This window comes from Ranitomeya imitator, chromosome 1 (genome assembly GCF_032444005.1).
Source record: "Ranitomeya imitator isolate aRanImi1 chromosome 1, aRanImi1.pri, whole genome shotgun sequence".
Taxonomy (NCBI): domain Eukaryota; kingdom Metazoa; phylum Chordata; class Amphibia; order Anura; family Dendrobatidae; genus Ranitomeya; species Ranitomeya imitator.
The window spans coordinates 7468716-7489671 of NC_091282.1; the positions used below are offsets into that span (position 1 = coordinate 7468716).

The 20956-nt window shown below is 45.6% G+C and overlaps 1 protein-coding gene across 2 annotated transcripts in view; it reads right to left on the bottom strand.

Moving 5' to 3' along the window:
• Positions 1-353: 353 nt before the first annotated feature.
• The window catches only part of LOC138658180 (uncharacterized), a 116255-nt gene continuing 95652 nt past the window's right edge, over positions 354-20956 (bottom strand). For both annotated transcript variants that reach the window (XM_069745707.1, XM_069745703.1), the window contains exons 7-10: positions 3216-3307; positions 3082-3122; positions 1567-1692; positions 354-663 (exon numbers count right to left, since the gene is read on the bottom strand). In XM_069745707.1, coding sequence (XP_069601808.1) covers positions 547-663; positions 1567-1692; positions 3082-3122; positions 3216-3307 — 376 coding nt within the window. In that variant the 3' untranslated portion in view covers positions 354-546. The remainder of the gene's footprint in view (positions 664-1566; positions 1693-3081; positions 3123-3215; positions 3308-20956) is intronic.

Consider the following 20956-nt stretch of genomic DNA (forward strand, 5'->3'; position numbering starts at 1 on the left):
GGGGAAGATGAGAGGAGACAAGAGGAAGACGAGAGGAGAAGGGGAAGGTGAATGGAGAAGGGGAAAACGAGAGGAGACAAAGGGAAGCTGAAAGGAGACAAGGGGAAGATGAGAGGAGACAAAGGGAAGAGGAGAGGAGACAAGGGGAAGACAAGAGTAAACAAGGAGAAGACAAGAGGAGACAAAGGGAAGACAAGAACAGACAAGCAAAAGTTGAGGGGACAAGGCAAAGACAATAGGGAACAAGGGAAAAAAGGGGAGACAATGGGAAGAAAAGGGGGGCAAGGAATAGTCAGACGAGACAAGGAGAACATGAATGTAGACAAGGAGAAGAAAAAGTGACAAGTAGAATGGGTTTTAGAGTAATGAGCACAGCTCTGGAGTATAATACAGTCTATATCTCCCTAACACCATTCACAGTCCTTTCTCTTACAGCTTAATAAGTGCTACAGCATATGATGTCAAGCATTTGATAATGTAACCCCCTGGTCAGACTATCACCCTGGATAAAATACAGAACGTCTCATTATTCGCTAGGATTCTTTATCACTGGCTGGCTAATCCTAGTAGACTATATTGTCCATCTGGTGGTTGCTTGTCTGCCGCCTTCTGATCATGATATGGAAACCCAACAGTAGAGTATGATGCATCTGGACCAGGTACCTGGAATCAAAAATATAACTTATTATTCGCCTGCAGCAGGAGACTGAGTTTCACTCCTGAAATTCCATCCATGTCAGGATGAGGCACAACTCTCACAATCAGATGATGGATGATTAACAACTCACACTTATCCTATCTAACGGTCTTTTACCGCCTTAAAATATAGAGAGATTCCAGCAATAGTTTTTTTAATAAAAATTACAATTTAGTGATGTACATTATTAAAAATATACATAGAAAACAGAATAGGAGGAAAATTAAAAAACAGGATAGGAATAAACATCCCAAGACAGGATGTGTATAAGTCAACAATAAGGCTGAGCCTCTGATGCATTATAACGTAAAGTCCATGTCAATTTAATGCCAAAAACTCCTAAAATATTATACCAGGACATAACACGGACACCCAACTACAGCTTAAAATGGATCCAGACCCTTGAAATAATTCTGAGAACAGATACCAGAATCCACCCTGGTCACAGCTCCTGCTCTCAGATTCCCTTAATTTACCGCTTGTGTGCTCGACCTTAGAGGGAGTGATGTGACATAGGGGTGTGCCGTAGCCTAGTTTTTCACACCTGGTCCTAATGATGACCAAGATAACCCTGGATCTAGTTTATGACTGCAGGTCTGAGTACGTACTGGATTCCTGTTAGGTGCAACATGCCCATTTTTATTGACTGCTCTACAGAAAAAGACGTCCGCTCCTTGAGGTCCAGACTGGTTTATTTTCGAGGGTTACCAAACAGTATTCTGGTAAATATGGGCTCCCAATTGCTTAATTTGCCTCCATCCCGCTCACATCATTTTCCACCTCCTCTCGAGATCATCAATGTGGCTGAGATTTGGGGATTGTGTACCTTGTAACCATCTGAAGATGATGTAACCCTGCTGAGATCTTACCCCCACGCGGACATCAGAGATCTCCTGGTAGAAGTGTCCAGATGGTGGGAGCTGTGGTTGGTTTTCACTGCCAGGTGGATGAGTGACCGGAGGGAGGATGGTGACTTCATTATTCTGAGGCTTCATCTTTCAAGAGCAACAGAAAAATACCAATGAGACTCCATAGAACTGAGTGACGCAGAGCAAGACTCTAAAAGACACAGACACCAACTGGGCATTTTATTTTTACTTGAATTTAGGGAATTTTGTATAAAAATATAATTTCACAATTGAGTTTCATCAAAATATTTTTCACTTCTTGTCTTATATCAGGGGTCCCCAACTCCAGGCCTCGAGGGCCGCCAACAGTGCAGGTTTTCAGGATTCCTTTAGTATTGCATCGGTGGTAATGTGATCATCTGCACAGGTGATGATTCCAACCCCTGTGCAATACTAAGGAAATCCTGAAAACCTGCACTGTTGGCGGCCCTCGAGGCCTGGAGTTGGGGACCACTGACTTATATGATGTCTATTAATGGCTGAAGAACAAGTAAATCAAGCCTCTGTCAGTGAGCTTGTTCTCAGGAGAGGGTTTACAACTTTAATCTTCTCAGCTGATTTATGACCACAAAGTACAGCTCATCTTTCATGTAGTCATTAATCAGCTGACAGGAGCCAAGAAGAAGGACGATAATGGTCATATTCTCTCCCGTCAGCAGAAGCTCACTGTTGGTACTCAGCCGCCTCAGTCTGGAGCTACCATTACACAGCACAACACAAAAAAATCTCAATTAATGGAACGAGTTTTAGACAAAACTACATGCAGTTAAAAAAACATAAATTGGCCTTCATGTTGTCCACATCTTCAAAAAACCTTAGAAAAAAGTAGATGTTCAGCGCCACATCCTGGGCCTACTCAAGAGTGGTCGAGGACAAGAAGGTGGACAGCATTGAGTGTGAGCACACAGTCTGAACAGAGGCCACAATGATATGGCACCTGGTGCCTACACCTTCATTGGATCACAAGCATTTGCCGGCTCCAGCACAATGACCACCTACAGTTTACATGTCCTAGTAGATGAAGCTGTGGTGCTCACTGCGGCTCCCCCGATAGTCCTCCCGATCATCTATATTCTACAAACAGACCAGTAAAGTGTGAATGGTCACTACTAAAGAAAGGGCCCCGCTAGCTGTCAGCCAGAGCTGGTCTTATCCATGCACCATTCCTTGACAGCCGGAAGCATCAGAGGAATCTACAAGAGTTCCTCCTAGGTTTCCAGAAAGTTTGGCCCCTCAGGCTATGTGCTCTCGGATTTTGTTTTGTCCTCAGGAGAAGTTTCTTCTCTGAGTTTTTTGTTCTCTGAGGTGATTTTGGGGACATGTTTTGTGGGTCATTGTTATCTCTTCTATCTACCTGGAAGATATTTAGCATCTTCTTGTTCTGCTCTGACAGGACATTGTGGTGACGTCCTGTTCACATGGACAACTCTGAGGACTCACATGAAGAAGCTATTGGATCGCTTGTAGGGAACTTACATTCACTGTGCCCTCATCTTTTCCCCCGAGTCTTCTCCGACCTGCAATCATTTTTGAAAATATTGAATATCAGGCAAAAGAAATTATCTGGTCACCGGCTACGAATATATATATATATATTGTATATGTCTTACAGAGGAAGTAGTGAGAATATTTCCACAGGAGAAAAGCAGCGAGAAGAACCAGGAGGAACAGGAGGATGGCTACTGGAACAAAGATGGCGACCCTGAGGGAGAAGAAGACACATGGTAAGAAATGTACTGAAATGTATGTCGACTATACGGCCAAAAGTGTGCAGTGCGTACCACAAGGATATGAGCTTGTCGGGCATCTCATTCCAGAATAATGAGGATTTATAGAGAGCTGTTTTCTTCCATAACCAGTGACTGTGCTATGCCATCAGAAGAAGACTGCCCCATGTCAGGCCACCAAGGACAGCTTACAATGATATCATCATCATCATCATCACAAACCTCCAGTTCTCCCAATACCATGGGAGACTTCTGAACCTAAAGGGAATCTATCAGCAGGTTTATATTATGTAATCCAAGAAAGCCTATTGTACGGCAAGTGAGGCTGATTCCAGGGATGTGTCACTTACTAGGATGTGTGCTGTTGTTTCAGTACAATCAGTGTTTTATCAGGGGAAGATTAGGACTACAGGACTAGGTGTAAAGTGCCAGGCAGTCCAGCCCCGTCCCGACCACTGATTGGCAGGAAGCTGCCAATCATGGGTGTGGGCGGGGTTATACAGGCTCAGCATTCTGAGCACTGGTACATTTACATCAAGCAACCCAGTAAGTGACACATTGCTGAAATCAGGATCTCTGCCCGTCATCATCATGCTTACAAATTCCATAGCAAAAACCTGCTGATGGATTCCCTGTAACAAGAAGAATGATGGTCTGGTAGCCACATTTTGAAAAGGAATAGCGCGCCATCTATAAGACCAGTTAGCTGGTTGTGATCTGCACTGAACTTGGGATAAGTTTATTTTCCAAACTATTATTTGTTTTCCACTCTGCCAATTCCTGTTCCTACATCCGCTCTGAAGAGGCCGTGCAGAAGGAAAGTCAGAAACGTTCCATAGAAGAACGTCACCAGAAGTCTAGTAATAACCTGTCCCTATATTGTGGAGATACACGCCATTCCCCCCGGTGTTGTCCGGCATAGCCGGGAAGTTCTGGACGTCATACATGTCTTCATGCCCGCTACCTTGATCTTTCCTGAAGTCCTCTTTTCTGTGGGATTCTGGGTCTGCAGAAAACGTTCTACACCAATTCTTGGACTTCTATTATCGGACTTCTATTAGGCAGCTGGAAACAAAATCTCTTTATTGCCCGGATAAAGGTGAAGTTCTTCTTAAATACATCTGCCGGGACTTTAGCAATGTTTCTGCATGTAGGGTCACTCCATAACCAGCAGATGTTTTATGTTATGCAAAGGTCCATGTGCCGCCATCTTTAAGGAGAACTACACACAACAGTCAAAAACTGGATCTCCAGCAAGATTCTTAGATGGAGAGAAAACGACTCCTCTTGTCTGCCTGTCGTCTGATCAGTCTCACCCAAATCTAAGAAACATTAAAAGTTATTACCTATCCAAAATGTAAATAGGTGCCGAAGTCTGGGACCCCCCACCCATCCTGAGAATAGTCTCTGAAATGCCACTCATGTATGCCATCGCTCCATTCACTGTCTATGGGACTGTATTCAGTTATCTCCAGCAGCCCCATAGAGAATGGATAGAGCGCAATTGAGAGCCCAGTCCTCTGGATTTGTAGTGACCCCAGTGAGCGGACCCCACGGATCCTCAATGGCTTACATTGTAATCTGTATCTCTGAGAGTGAGGAATGGAAAACAGCCATAATGACTTGTGATGAGCATGTCGAGCATCTTGTCCTGCCTATCATGCTTTGGCTCAATGGTTTTTGTCTCACTTCTTCCCAATATACAACATACAGGTCTACTCCCAACTACCACAGACAACATACAAGTCTACTCCCGACTACTCACAACAACTCCAGACAACATACAGGTCTACTCCCGACTACTCCAGACAACATACAGGTCTACTCCCAACTACAACAAACTACTCCTGACTGCTTACAGGTCTATTCCCGACTACTCCCAACTACCGCAGACAACATACAGGTCTACTCCCGACTACTTCCAACTACCCCAGACAACAAACAGGTCTACTGTTATGGCTGGCAATCAGGCAACACAGCGTGCAGTAATCAGCGCACATACAGAGATCTGGCAATAACCAAAAACAATAGGACGAGCTCTGAGACGTGGAATCTCTGTAGACTGCAATACCTGATCTATCCTCACACAACTATAAGCAGCAGTGGATTGCGCCTAACAACTACCTATGCAACTCGGCACTGCCTGAGGAGCTGACTAGCCTGAAGATAGAAATACAAGCCTGACTTACCTCAGAGAAATACCCCAAAGGAATAGGCAGCCCCCCACATATAATGACTGTTAGCAAGATGAAAAGACAAACGTAGGAATGAAATAGATTCAGCAAAGTGAGGCCCGATATTCTAGACAGAGCGAGGATAGCAAAGAGAACTATGCAGTCTACAAAAAACCCTAAAACGTAAACCACGCAAAGGGGCAAAAAGACCCACCGTGCCGAACTAACAGCACGGCGGTGCACCCCTCTGCTTCTCAGAGCTTCCAGCAAAAGACAATAGCAAGCTGGACAGAAAAAAAACAGAAAACAAACTAGAAGCACTTATCTAGCAGAGCAGCAGGCCCAAGGAAAGATGCAGTAGCTCAGATCCAACACTGGAACATTGACAAGGAGCAAGGAAGACAGACTCAGGTGGAGCTAAATAGCAAGGCAGCCAACGAGCTCACCAAAACACCTGAGGGAGGAAGCCCAGAGACTGCAATTCCACTTGTGACCACAGAAGTGAACTCAGCCACAGAATTCACAACAGTACCCCCCCCCTTGAGGAGGGGTCACCGAACCCTCACCAGAACCCCCAGGCCGACCAGGATGAGCCACATGAAAGGCACGAACAAGATCTGGGGCATGGACATCAGAGGCAAAAACCCAGGAATTATCTTCCTGAGCATAACCCTTCCATTTGACCAGATACTGGAGTTTCTGTCTAGAGACACGAGAATCCAAAATCTTCTCCACAATATACTCCAATTCCCCCTCCACCAAAACAGGGGCAGGAGGCTCCACAGATGGAACCATAGGTGCCACGTATCTCCTCAACAACGACCTATGGAATACATTATGTATGGAAAAGGAGTCTGGGAGGGTCAGACGAAAAGACACCGGATTGAGAATCTCAGAAATCCTATACGGACCAATAAAACGAGGTTTAAATTTAGGAGAGGAAACCTTCATAGGAATATGACGAGAAGATAACCAAACCAAATCCCCAACACGAAGTCGGGGTCCCACACGGCGTCTGCGATTAGCGAAAAGCTGAGCCTTCTCCTGGGACAAGGTCAAATTGTCCACTACCTGAGTCCAGATCTGCTGCAACCTGTCCACCACAGAATCCACACCAGGACAGTCCGAAGACTCAACCTGTCCTGAAGAGAAACGAGGATGGAACCCAGAATTGCAGAAAAATGGAGAGACCAAGGTAGCCGAGCTGGCCCGATTATTAAGGGCGAACTCAGCCAACGGCAAAAATGACACCCAATCATCCTGGTCAGCGGAAACAAAACATCTCAGATATGTTTCCAAGGTCTGATTGGTTCGTTCGGTCTGGCCATTAGTCTGAGGATGGAAGGCCGAGGAGAAAGATAGGTCAATGCCCATCCTACCACAAAAGGCTCGCCAGAACCTCGAGACAAACTGGGAACCTCTGTCAGAAACAATATTCTCAGGAATGCCATGTAAACGAACCACATGCTGGAAGAACAAAGGCACCAAATCAGAGGAGGAAGGCAATTTAACCAAGGGCACCAGATGGACCATTTTAGAAAAGCGATCACAGACCACCCAAATGACCGACATTTTTTGAGAAACGGGAAGGTCAGAAATGAAATCCATCGAAATATGTGTCCAAGGCCTCTTCGGGACCGGCAAGGGCAAAAGCAACCCACTGGCACGTGAACAGCAGGGCTTAGCCCTAGCACAAATTCCACAGGACTGCACAAAAGCACGCACATCCCGTGACAGAGATGGCCACCAGAAGGATCTAGCAACCAACTCCCTGGTACCAAAGATTCCTGGATGACCGGCCAGCACCGAACAATGAAGTTCAGAGATAACTTTACTAGTCCACCTATCAGGGACGAACAGTTTCTCGGCCGGACAACGATCAGGATTATTAGCCTGAAATTTCTGCAACACTCTCCGCAAATCAGGGGAGATGGCAGACACAATGACTCCTTCCTTGAGGATACTCGCCGGCTCAGATAACCCCGGAGAGTCGGGCACAAAACTCCTAGACAGAGCATCCGCCTTCACATTTTTAGAGCCCGGAAGGTATGAAATCACAAAATCAAAACGAGCAAAAAATAACGACCAACGGGCCTGTCTAGGATTCAAGCGCTTGGCAGACTCGAGATAAGTCAAGTTCTTATGATCAGTCAATACCACCACGCGATGCTTAGCACCCTCAAGCCAATGACGCCACTCCTCGAATGCCCACTTCATGGCCAGCAACTCTCGGTTGCCCACATCATAATTACGCTCAGCAGCAGAAAATTTCCTGGAAAAGAAAGCACATGGTTTGAACACTGAGCAACCAGAACCTCTCTGTGACAAAACCGCCCCTGCACCAATCTCAGAAGCATCAACCTCGACCTGGAACGGAAGAGAAACATCAGGTTGACACAACACAGGGGCACAGCAAAAACGACGCTTCAACTCCTGAAAAGCTTCCACGGCAGCAGAAGACCAATTAACCAAATCAGCACCCTTCTTGGTCAAATCGGTCAATGGTCTGGCAATGCTAGAAAAATTACAGATGAAGCGACGATAAAAATTAGCAAAGCCCAGGAATTTCTGCAGACTTTTTAGAGATGTCGGCTGAGTCCAATCCTGGATGGCCTGAACCTTAACCGGATCCATCTCGATAGTAGAAGGGGAAAAGATGAACCCCAAAAATGAAACTTTCTGCACACCGAAGAGACACTTTGATCCCTTCACGAACAAGGAATTAGCACGCAGTACCTGGAAAACCATTCTGACTTGCTTCACATGAGACTCCCAATCATCTGAGAAGATCAAAATGTCATCCAAGTAAACAATCAAGAATTTATCCAGATACTCACGGAAAATGTCATGCATAAAAGACTGAAAAACAGATGGAGCATTGGCAAGTCCGAACGGCATCACCAGATACTCAAAATGACCCTCGGGCGTATTAAATGCCGTTTTCCATTCATCTCCCTGCCTGATTCTCACCAGATTATACGCACCACGAAGATCAATCTTAGTAAACCAACTAGCCCCCTTAATCCGAGCAAACAAGTCAGAAATCAATGGCAAGGGATACTGAAACTTAACAGTGATCTTATTAAGAAGGCGGTAATCAATACACGGTCTTAGCGAACCATCCTTCTTGGCTACAAAAAAGAACCCTGCTCCCAATGGTGACGACGATGGGCGAATATGTCCCTTCTCCAGGGACTCCTTCACATAACTGCGCATAGCGGTGTGTTCAGGTACGGACAAATTAAATAAACGACCCTTAGGGAATTTACTACCAGGAATCAAATCGATAGCACAATCACAATTCCTATGCGGAGGTAGGGCATCAGACTTGGACTCTTCAAATACATCCTGAAAGTCCGACAAGAACTCTGGGATGTCAGAAGGAATGGATGACGAAATAGACAAAAATGGAACATCACCATGTACTCCCTGACAACCCCAGCTGGTTACCGACATAGAGTTCCAATCCAATACTGGATTATGGGTTTGTAGCCATGGCAACCCCAACACGACCACATCATGCAAATTATGCAGTACCAGAAAGCGAATAACTTCCTGATGTGCAGGAGCCATGCACATGGTCAGCTGGGCCCAGTACTGAGGCTTATTCTTGGCCAAAGGTGTAGCATCAATTCCTCTCAACGGAATAGGACACCGCAAAGGCTCCAAGAAAAATCCACAACGTTTAGCATAATCCAAATCCATCAGATTCAGGGCAGCGCCTGAATCCACAAACGCCATGACAGAATACGATGACAAAGAGCACATTAAGGTAATGGACAAAAGGAATTTGGACTGTACAGTACCAATAACGGCAGAGCTATCGAACCGCCTAGTGCGTTTAGGACAATTAGAAATAGCATGAGTAGAATCACCACAGTAGAAACACAGACCTTTCAGACGTCTGTGTTCTTGCCGTTCTACTTTAGTCATAGTCCTGTCGCACTGCATAGGCTCAGGTTTACTCTCAGGCAGTACCGCCAGATGGTGCACAGATTTACGCTCGCGCAAGCGACGACCGATCTGAATGGCCAAGGACATAGACTCATTCAAACCAGCAGGCATAGGAAATCCCACCATTACATCCTTAAGAGCTTCAGAGAGACCCTTTCTGAACAAAGCCGCTAGTGCAGATTCATTCCACAGAGTGAGTACTGACCATTTCCTAAATTTCTGACAATATACTTCTACATCATCCTGACCCTGGCATAAAGCCAGCAGATTTTGCTCAGCCTGATCCACTGAATTAGGCTCATCGTAAAGCAATCCCAGCGCCTGGAAAAATGCATCAACATTACTCAATGCAGAATCTCCTGGTGCAAGAGAAAACGCCCAGTCCTGTGGGTCGCCGCGCAAAAAAGAAATAATAATCAAAACCTGTTGAATAGGATTACCAGAAGAATGAGGTTTCAAGGCCAAAAATAGCTTACAATTATTTCTGAAGCTCAGGAACTTAGTTCTGTCACCAAAAAACAAATCAGGAATCGGAATTCTTGGTTCTAGCATCGATTTCTGATCAATAGTATCTTGAATCTTTTGTACATTTACAACGAGATTATCCATTGAGGAGCACAGAGCCTGAATATCCATGTCCACAGCTGTGTCCTGAAGCACTCTAATGTCTAGGGGAAAAAAAAGACTGAAGACAGAGCTAAGAAAAAAAAATGATGTCAGGATTTCTTTTTTCCCTCTATTGGGAATCATTGGTGTGGCTCCTTGTACTGTTATGGCTGGCAATCAGGCAACACAGCGTGCAGTAATCAGCGCACATACAGAGATCTGGCAATAACCAAAAACAATAGGACGAGCTCTGAGACGTGGAATCTCTGTAGACTGCAGTACCTGATCTATCCTCACACAACTATAAGCAGCAGTGGATTGCGCCTAACAACTACCTATGCAACTCGGCACTGCCTGAGGAGCTGACTAGCCTGAAGATAGAAATACAAGCCTGACTTACCTCAGAGAAATACCCCAAAGGAATAGGCAGCCCCCCACATATAATGACTGTTAGCAAGATGAAAAGACAAACGTAGGAATGAAATAGATTCAGCAAAGTGAGGCCCGATATTCTAGACAGAGCGAGGATAGCAAAGAGAACTATGCAGTCTACAAAAAACCCTAAAACGAAAACCACGCAAAGGGGCAAAAAGACCCACCGTGCCGAACTAACAGCACGGCGGTGCACCCCTCTGCTTCTCAGAGCTTCCAGCAAAAGACAATAGCAAGCTGGACAGAAAAAAACAGAAAACAAACTAGAAGCACTTATCTAGCAGAGCAGCAGGCCCAAGGAAAGATGCAGTAGCTCAGATCCAACACTGGAACATTGACAAGGAGCAAGGAAGACAGACTCAGGTGGAGCTAAATAGCAAGGCAGCCAACGAGCTCACCAAAACACCTGAGGGAGGAAGCCCAGAGACTGCAATACCACTTGTGACCACAGAAGTGAACTCAGCCACAGAATTCACAACAGTCTACTCCCAACTACAACAAACTACTCCTGACTGCTTACAGGTCTACTCCCGACTACTCCCAACTACCCCAGACAACATACAGGTCTACTCCCAACTACAACAAACTACTCCTGACTGCTTACAGGTCTATTCCCGACTACTCCCAACTACCGCAGACAACATACAGGTCTACTCCCGACTACTCCCAACTACCCCAGACAACATACAGGTCTACTCCCAACTACAACAAACTACTCCTGACTGCTTACAGGTCTATTCCCGACTACTCCCAACTACCCCAGACAACATACAGGTCTACTCCCAACTACCACAGACAACATACAAGTCTACTCCCGACTACTCACAACAACTCCAGACAACATACAGGTCTACTCCCGACTACTCCAGACAACATACAGGTCTACTCCCAACTACTCCCAAATACTGCAGACAACATACAGGTCTACTCCCGACTACTCCAGACAACATACAGGTCTACTCCCAACTACTCCCAAATACTGCAGACAACATACAGGTCTACTCCCAACTACTCCCAAATACCGCAGACAACATACAGGTCTATTCCCGACTACTTCCAACTACAACAAACTCCTCCTGACTGCTTACAGGTCTAATACCGACTGCTTCCAACTACAACAAACTCCTCCTGACTGCTTACAGGTCTATTCCCGACTACTCCCAACTACCCCAGACAACATACAGTTCTATTCCCAACTACTCCAGACAACATACAGGTCTACTCCCGACTACCCCAGACAACATACAGTTCTATTCCCGACTACTCCCAACTACCCCAGACAACATACAGGTCTACTCCCAACTACTCACAACTACTCCAGACAACATACAGGTCTATTCCCGACTACTCCCAACTACTCCAGACAACATACAGGTCTACTCCCGACTACTCCAGACAACATACAGGTCTATTCCCGACTACTCCCAACTACCCCAGACAACATACAGGTCTACTCCCAACTACTCCCAACTACCGCAGACAACATACAGGTCTACTCCCGACTACTTCCAACTACGCTAGACAACATACAGGTCTATTCCCGACTACTTCCAACTACTCCAGACAACATACAGGTCTACTCCCAACAACTCCAGACAACATACAGGTCTACTCCCGACTACTCCCAACAACTCCAGACAACATACAGGTCTACTCCCAACTACTCACAACTACTCCAGACAACATACAGGTCTACTCCCGACTACTTCCAACTACCCCAGACAACATACAGGTCTACTCCCAACTACTCCAGACAACATACAGGTCTATTCCCGACTACTCCAGACAACATACAGGTCTATTCCCGACTACTCCAGACAACATACAGGTCTACTCCCAACTACTCCAGACAACATACAGGTCTATTCCCGACTACTCCCAACTACTCCAGACAACATACAGGTCTACTCCCGACTACTCCAGACAACATACAGGTCTATTCCCGACTACTCCCAACTACCCCAGACAACATACAGGTCTACTCCCGACTACTCCCAACTACCCCAGTCAACATACAGGTCTACTGCCGACTGCTCCCAACTACTCCCGACTACTCCCAACTACTCCAGACAACATACAGGTCTACTCCCGACTACTCCAGACAACATACAGTTCTATTCCCGACTACTCACAACTACTCCAGACAACATACAGGTCTACTCCCGACTACTCCCAACTACTCCAGACAACATACAGGTCTACTCCCGACTACTCCAGACAACATACAGGTCTACTCCTGACTACTTCCAACTACGCTAGACAACATACAGGTCTATTCCCGACTACTTCCAACTACTCCAGACAACATACAGGTCTACTCCCAACAACTCCAGACAACATACAGGTCTACTCCCGACTACTCCCAACAACTCCAGACAACATACAGGTCTACTCCCAACTACTCACAACTACTCCAGACAACATACAGGTCTACTCCCGACTACTCCAGACAACATACAGGTCTATTCCCGACTACTCCCAACAACTCCAGACAACATACAGGTCTACTCCCAACTACTCACAACTACTCCAGACAACATACAGGTCTACTCCCGACTACTCCCAACTACTCCAGACAACATACAGGTCTACTCCCGACTACTCCCAACTACTCCAGACAACATACAGGTCTACTCCCGACTACTCCCAACTACTCCAGACAACATACAGGTCTATTCCCGACTACTCCAGACAACATACAGGTCTATTCCCGACTACTCCAGACAACATACAGGTCTACTCCCAACTACTCCAGACAACATACAGGTCTATTCCCGACTACTCCCAACTACTCCAGACAACATACAGGTCTACTCCCGACTACTCCAGACAACATACAGGTCTATTCCCGACTACTCCCAACTACCCCAGACAACATACAGGTCTACTCCCGACTACTCCCAACTACCCCAGTCAACATACAGGTCTACTGCCGACTACTCCAGACAACATACAGTTCTATTCCCGACTACTCCCAACTACTCCAGACAACATACAGGTCTACTCCCGACTACTCCAGACAACATACAGTTCTATTCCCGACTACTCACAACTACTCCAGACAACATACAGGTCTACTCCCGACTACTCCCAACTACTCCAGACAACATACAGGTCTACTCCCGACTACTCCAGACAACATACAGGTCTATTCCCGACTACTCCAGACAACATACAGTTCTATTCCCGACTACTCCCAACTACTCAAGACAACATACAGGTCTACTCCCGACTACTCCAGACAACATACAGGTCTACTCCCGACTACTCCAGACAACATACAGTTCTATTCCCGACTACTCCCAACTACTCCAGACAACATACAGGTCTACTCCCGACTACTCCAGACAACATACAGGTCTATTCCCGACTACTCCCAACTACTCCAGACAACATACAGGTCTACTCCCGACTACTCCCAACTACTCCAGACAACATACAGGTCTACTCCCGACTACTCCCAACTACTCCAGACAACATACAGGTCTACTCCCGACTACTCCCAACTACTCCAGACAACATACAGGTCTATTCCCGACTACTCCAGACAACATACAGGTCTATTCTTGACTACTCCAGACAACATACAGGTCTACTCCCGACTACTCCAGACAACATACAGGTCTATTCCCGACTACTCCCAACTACTCCAGACAACAGGAGATTGGAACAAAACAAAATCCTCTAAACTGCATGCTCGCAAACGCCAGAAGCCTGACAAACAAGATGGAAGAACTAGAAGCAGAAATATCTACAGGTAACTTTGACATAGTGGGAATAACCGAGACATGGTTAGATGAAAGCTATGACTGGGCAGTTAACTTACAGGGTTACAGTCTGTTTAGAAAGGATCGTAAAAATCGGAGAGGAGGAGGGGTTTGTCTCTATGTAAAGTCTTGTCTAAAGTCCACTTTAAGGGAGGATATTAGCGAAGGGAATGAGGATGTCGAGTCCATATGGGTCGAAATTCATGGAGGGAAAAATGGTAACAAAATTCTCATTGGGGTCTGTTACAAACCCCCAAATATAACAGAAACCATAGAAAGTCTACTTCTAAAGCAGATAGATGAAGCTGCAACCCATAATGAGGTCCTGGTTATGGGGGACTTTAACTACCCGGATATTAACTGGGAAACAGAAACCTGTGAAACCCATAAAGGCAACAGGTTTCTGCTAATAACCAAGAAAAATTATCTTTCACAATTGGTGCAGAATCCAACCAGAGGAGCAGCACTTTTAGACCTAATACTATCTAATAGACCTGACAGAATAACAAATCTGCAGGTGGTTGGGCATTTAGGAAATAGCGACCACAATATTGTGCAGTTTCACCTGTCTTTCACTAGGGGGACTTGTCAGGGAGTCACAAAAACACTGAACTTTAGGAAGGCAAAGTTTGACCAGCTTAGAGATGCCCTTAATCTGGTAGACTGGGACAATATCCTCAGAAATAAGAATACAGATAATAAATGGGAAATGTTTAAGAACATCCTAAATAGGCAGTGTAAGCGGTTTATACCTTGTGGGAATAAAAGGACTAGAAATAGGAAAAACCCAATGTGGCTAAACAAAGAAGTAAGACAGGCAATTAACAGTAAAAAGAAAGCATTTGCTCTACTAAAGCAGGATGGCACCATTGAAGCTCTAAAAAACTATAGGGAGAAAAATACTTTATCTAAAAAACTAATTAAAGCTGCCAAAAAGGAAACAGAGAAGCACATTGCTAAGGAGAGTAAAACTAATCCCAAACTGTTCTTCAACTATATCAATAGTAAAAGAATAAAAACTGAAAATGTAGGCCCCTTAAAAAATAGTGAGGAAAGAATGGTTGTAGATGACGAGGAAAAAGCTAACATATTAAACACCTTCTTCTCCACGGTATTCACGGTGGAAAATGAAATGCTAGGTGAAATCCCAAGAAACAATGAAAACCCTATATTAAGGGTCACCAATCTAACCCAAGAAGAGGTGCGAAACCGGCTAAATAAGATTAAAATAGATAAATCTCCGGGTCCGGATGGCATACACCCACGAGTACTAAGAGAACTAAGTAATGTAATAGATAAACCATTATTTCTTATTTTTAGGGACTCTATAGCGACAGGGTCTGTTCCGCAGGACTGGCGCATAGCAAATGTGGTGCCAATATTCAAAAAGGGCTCTAAAAGTGACCCTGGAAATTATAGGCCAGTAAGTCTAACCTCTATTGTTGGTAAAATATTTGAAGGGTTTCTGAGGGATGTTATTCTGGATTATCTCAATGAGAATAACTGTTTAACTCCATATCAGCATGGGTTTATGAGAAATCGCTCCTGTCAAACCAATCTAATCAGTTTTTATGAAGAGGTAAGCTATAGGCTGGACCACGGTGAGTCATTGGACGTGGTATATCTCGATTTTTCCAAAGCGTTTGATACCGTGCCGCACAAGAGGTTGGTACACAAAATGAGAATGCTTGGTCTGGGGGAAAATGTGTGTAAATGGGTTAGTAACTGGCTTACTGATAGAAAGCAGAGGGTGGTTATAAATGGTATAGTCGCTAACTGGGTCGCTGTGACCAGTGGGGTACCGCAGGGGTCAGTATTGGGACCTGTTCTCTTCAACATATTCATTAATGATCTGGTAGAAGGTTTACACAGTAAAATATCGATATTTGCAGATGATACAAAACTATGTAAAGCAGTTAATACAAGAGAAGATAGTATTCTGCTACAGATGGATCTGGATAAGTTGGAAACTTGGGCTGAAAGGTGGCAGATGAGGTTTAACAATGATAAATGTAAGGTTATACACATGGGAAGAGGGAATCAATATCACCATTACACACTGAATGGGAAACCACTGGGTAAATCTGACAGGGAGAAGGACTTGGGGATCCTAGTTAATGATAAACTTACCTGGAGCAGCCAGTGCCAGGCAGCAGCTGCCAAGGCAAACAGGATCATGGGGTGCATTAAAAGAGGTCTGGATACACATGATGAGAGCATTATACTGCCTCTGTACAAATCCCTAGTTAGACCGCACATGGAGTACTGTGTCCAGTTTTGGGCACCGGTGCTCATGAAGGATATAATGGAACTAGAGAGAGTACAAAGGAGGGCAACAAAATTAATAAAGGGGATGGGAGAACTACAATACCCAGATAGATTAGCGAAATTAGGATTATTTAGTCTAGAAAAAAGACGACTGAGGGGCGATCTAATAACCATGTATAAGTATATAAGGGGACAATACAAATATCTCGCTGAGGATCTGTTTATACCAAGGAAGGTGACGGGCACAAGGGGGCATTCTTTGCGTCTGGAGGAGAGAAGGTTTTTCCACCAACATAGAAGAGGATTCTTTACTGTTAGGGCAGTGAGAATCTGGAATTGCTTGCCTGAGGAGGTGGTGATGGCGAACTCAGTGGAGGGGTTCAAGAGAGGCCTGGATGTCTTCCTGGAGCAGAACAATATTGTATCATACAATTATTAGGTTCTGTAGAAGGACGTAGATCTGGGTATTTATTATGATGGAATATAGGCTGAACTGGATGGACAAATGTCTTTTTTCAGCCTTACTAACGATGTTACTATGTTACTATGTTACTATGTTACTATGTAACATACAGGTCTACTCCCGACTACTCCCAACTACTCCAGACAACATACAGGTCTACTCCCGACTACTCCAGACAACATACAGGTCTAATCCCGACTACTCCAGACAACATACAGGTCTATTCCCGACTACTCCCAACTACCCCAGACAACATACAGGTCTACTCCCGACTACTCCAGACAACATACAGGTCTATTCCCGACTACTCCCAACTACCCCAGACAACATACAGGTCTACTCCCAACTACTCCAGACAACATACAGGTCTATTCCCGACTACACCAGACAACATACAGGTCTATTCCCGTCTACTCCCAACTACTCCAGACAACATACAGTTCTATTCCCGACTACTCCCAACTACCCCAGACAACATACAGGTCTACTCCCGACTACTCCAGACAACATACAGGTCTATTCCCGACTACACCAGACAACATACAGGTCTATTCCCGTCTACTCCCGACTACTCCAGACAACATACAGGTCTATTCCCGACTACTCCCAACTACCCCAGACAACATACAGGTCTACTCCCGACTACTCCAGACAACATACAGGTATATTCCCGACTACACCAGACAACATACAGGTCTATTCCCGTCTACTCCCGACTACTCCAGACAACATACAGGTCTATTCCCGACTACTCCCAACTACTCCAGACAACATACAGGTCTACTCCCGACTACTCCAGACAACATACAGGTCTATTCCCGACTACTCCAGACAACATACAGGTCTATTCCCGACTACTCCCAACTACCCCAGACAACATACAGGTCTACTCCCGACTACTCCCAACTACCCCAGTCAACATACAGGTCTACTCCCGACTACTCCAGACAACATACAGTTCTATTCCCGACTACTCCCAACTACTCCAGACAACATACAGGTCTACTCCCAACTACTCCAGACAACATACAGTTCTATTCCCGACTACTCACAACTACTCCAGACAACATACAGGTCTACTCCCGACTACTCCAGACAACATACAGTTCTATTCCCGACTACTCCCAACTACTCCAGACAACATACAGGTCTATTCCCGACTACTCCCAACTACTCCAGACAACATACAGGTCTACTCCCGACTACTCCAGACAACATACAGGTCTATTCCCGACTACTACCAACTACCCCAGACAACATACAGGTCTACTCCCGACTACTCCCAACTACCCCAGTCAACATACAGGTCTACTCCCGACTACTCCCAACTACTTCCAACTACTCCAGACAACATACAGGTCTACTCCCGACTACTCCCAAGTACTCCAGACAACATACAGGTCTACTCCCGACTACTCCAGACAACATACAGGTCTATTCCCTACTACTCCCAACTACTCCAGACAACATACAGGTCTATTCCCGACTACTACCAACTACCCCAGACAACATACAGGTCTACTCCCAACTACTCCCAACTACCCCAGTCAACATACAGGTCTACTCCCGACTACTCCCAACTACTTCCAACTACTCCAGACAACATACAGGTCTACTCCCGACTACTCCCAAGTACTCCAGACAACATACAGGTCTACTCCCGACTACTCCAGACAACATACAGGTCTATTCCCGACTACTCCCAACTACTCCAGATAACATACAGGTCTACTCCCGACTACTCCAGACAACATACAGGTCTATTCCCGACTACTCCCGACTACTCCAGACAACATACAGTTTTATTCCCGACTACTCCCAACTACTCCAGACAACATACAGGTCTACTCCCGACTACTCCAGACAACATACAGGTCTATTCCCGACTACTACCAACTACCCCAGACAACATACAGGTCTACTCCCGACTACTCCCAACTACCCCAGTCAACATACAGGTCTACTCCCGACTACTCCCAACTACTTCCAACTACTCCAGACAATATTGTTGTCTCCAGACAACATACATGTCTATTCCCAACTACTTCCAACTACTCCAGACAAAATACAGGTCTATTCCCGACTACTTCCAACTACCGCAGACAACATACAGGTCTATTCCCGACTACTTTCAACTACCGCAGACAACATTCAGGTCTATTCCCGACTACTCCCAACTACCCCAGACAACATACAGGTCTACTCCCGACTACTCCAGACAACATACAGGTCTACTCCCGACTACTTCCAACTACTCCAGACAACATACAGGTCTACTCCCAACTACTCCCAACTATTCCAGACAACATACAGGTCTATTTCCAACTACTCCCAACTACTCCAGACAACATATAGGTCTATTCCTGACTACTCCCAACTACCCCAGACAACATACAGGTCTACTCCCGACTACTTCCAACTACTCCAGACAACATACAGGTCTACTCCCAACTACTCCCAACTACTCCAGACAACATAGAGGTCTACTCCCGACTACTCCCAACTACTTCCAACTACTCCAGACAACATACAGGTCTATTCCCGACTACTTCCAACTACCGCAGACAACATACAGGTCTATTCCCGACTACTTCCAACTACCGCAGACAACATACAGGTCTATTCCCGACTACTTCCAACTACCGCAGACAACATACAGGTCTATTCCCGACTACTCCAGACAACATACAGGTCTACTCTCAACTACCCCAGACAACATACAGGTCTACTCCCGACTACTCCCAACTACCCCAGACAACATACAGGTCTGTTGTGAATTCCGTTCTTGGGCTCCCTCCGGTGGTTGTAAATGGCACTTTTGTGAATTCTGCCCTTGGGCTCCCTCTGGTGGTTTTGAGTGGAACTGCCGCTCCTTGGGTTTAGCTTTAGCAGCTGCTTTCACTAATCGTCTCTCCTGGCTCTGCTATTTTACCTGGCTCTAGTCTTCAGCCTATGCCACTTGTCAATGTTCTCTGGCTGGATTCACATCTCTGCTTGGATTCTCCTGGTTTCCTGACCAGTTCTGCAAAGATAAGTTCTGGCTTTGCTCATTTCAGTCCACATGTTGTGGACTTATTGTTCTGTGCATTCTATTTTTGTCCAGCTTGTCATTATGGATTTTTTCTGTTAGCTGGAAGCTCTGGGAAGCAGATTTACCCTCCACACCTTTAGTCAGGTGTGGAGATTTTGTAAACTCTGTGTGGATTGTTTTGTAGTTTTTATACTGACCGCACAGTATCCTTTCCTGTCCTATCTATCAAGCTAGACTGGCCTCCTATGCTAAAATCTGATTTAATCTCTGCGTATGTTATTTTCCCCTCCTCTCACCGTTAGGGTTGAGCGACCTTGACCTTTTTAGAGTCGAGTCGTGTTTCGCGAAACCCGACTATCTTAGAAGTCGAGTCGAGTGGAATCGGCCGATTATCGCGAAAAGTCGGGTATCGCCCGAAACACGAAACCCAATGCAAGTCAATGGGGGAGCATAGTCGGCAGTGAGTGGAGGCCAGGAAAACCCCTACACTGCCCATTTTAATGGCAAAAACATCCATTCTTGTTACTGAAGCTTGTCAATCGTAATTTAGCTTATAATAATTGGAAGGCATTTGAAATTGGGGGTCATTTGGCTAAAGTTGTGGGGGGTAGGGCTGGTTCAAGTAATTAGTGGGCCCAGGAAATCTGGAACACGTCACGGCAGTGGAGCAGGGAGAGGTAAGTATTTAAACTTTGCAAGTGCTGTGATCCTGAGCAAGCAGGGGGGGTCACTAGTTGGCATTGGAACTGGCACAGGGCCCCTCAAAGTACAGCGGTGTGTTTGCACGGCGGGGGCGCCTCCCACCGGCAGCAACACTTTTGCGTACTATGAGAGGCCCTGTGCCAGTGACGTCGCCAACTAGTATTCCTCCCCCCACCTGATGAAGGAACCTGCACTTTCATCTGCACCTTCCTCTTTGTCCCCGTGTA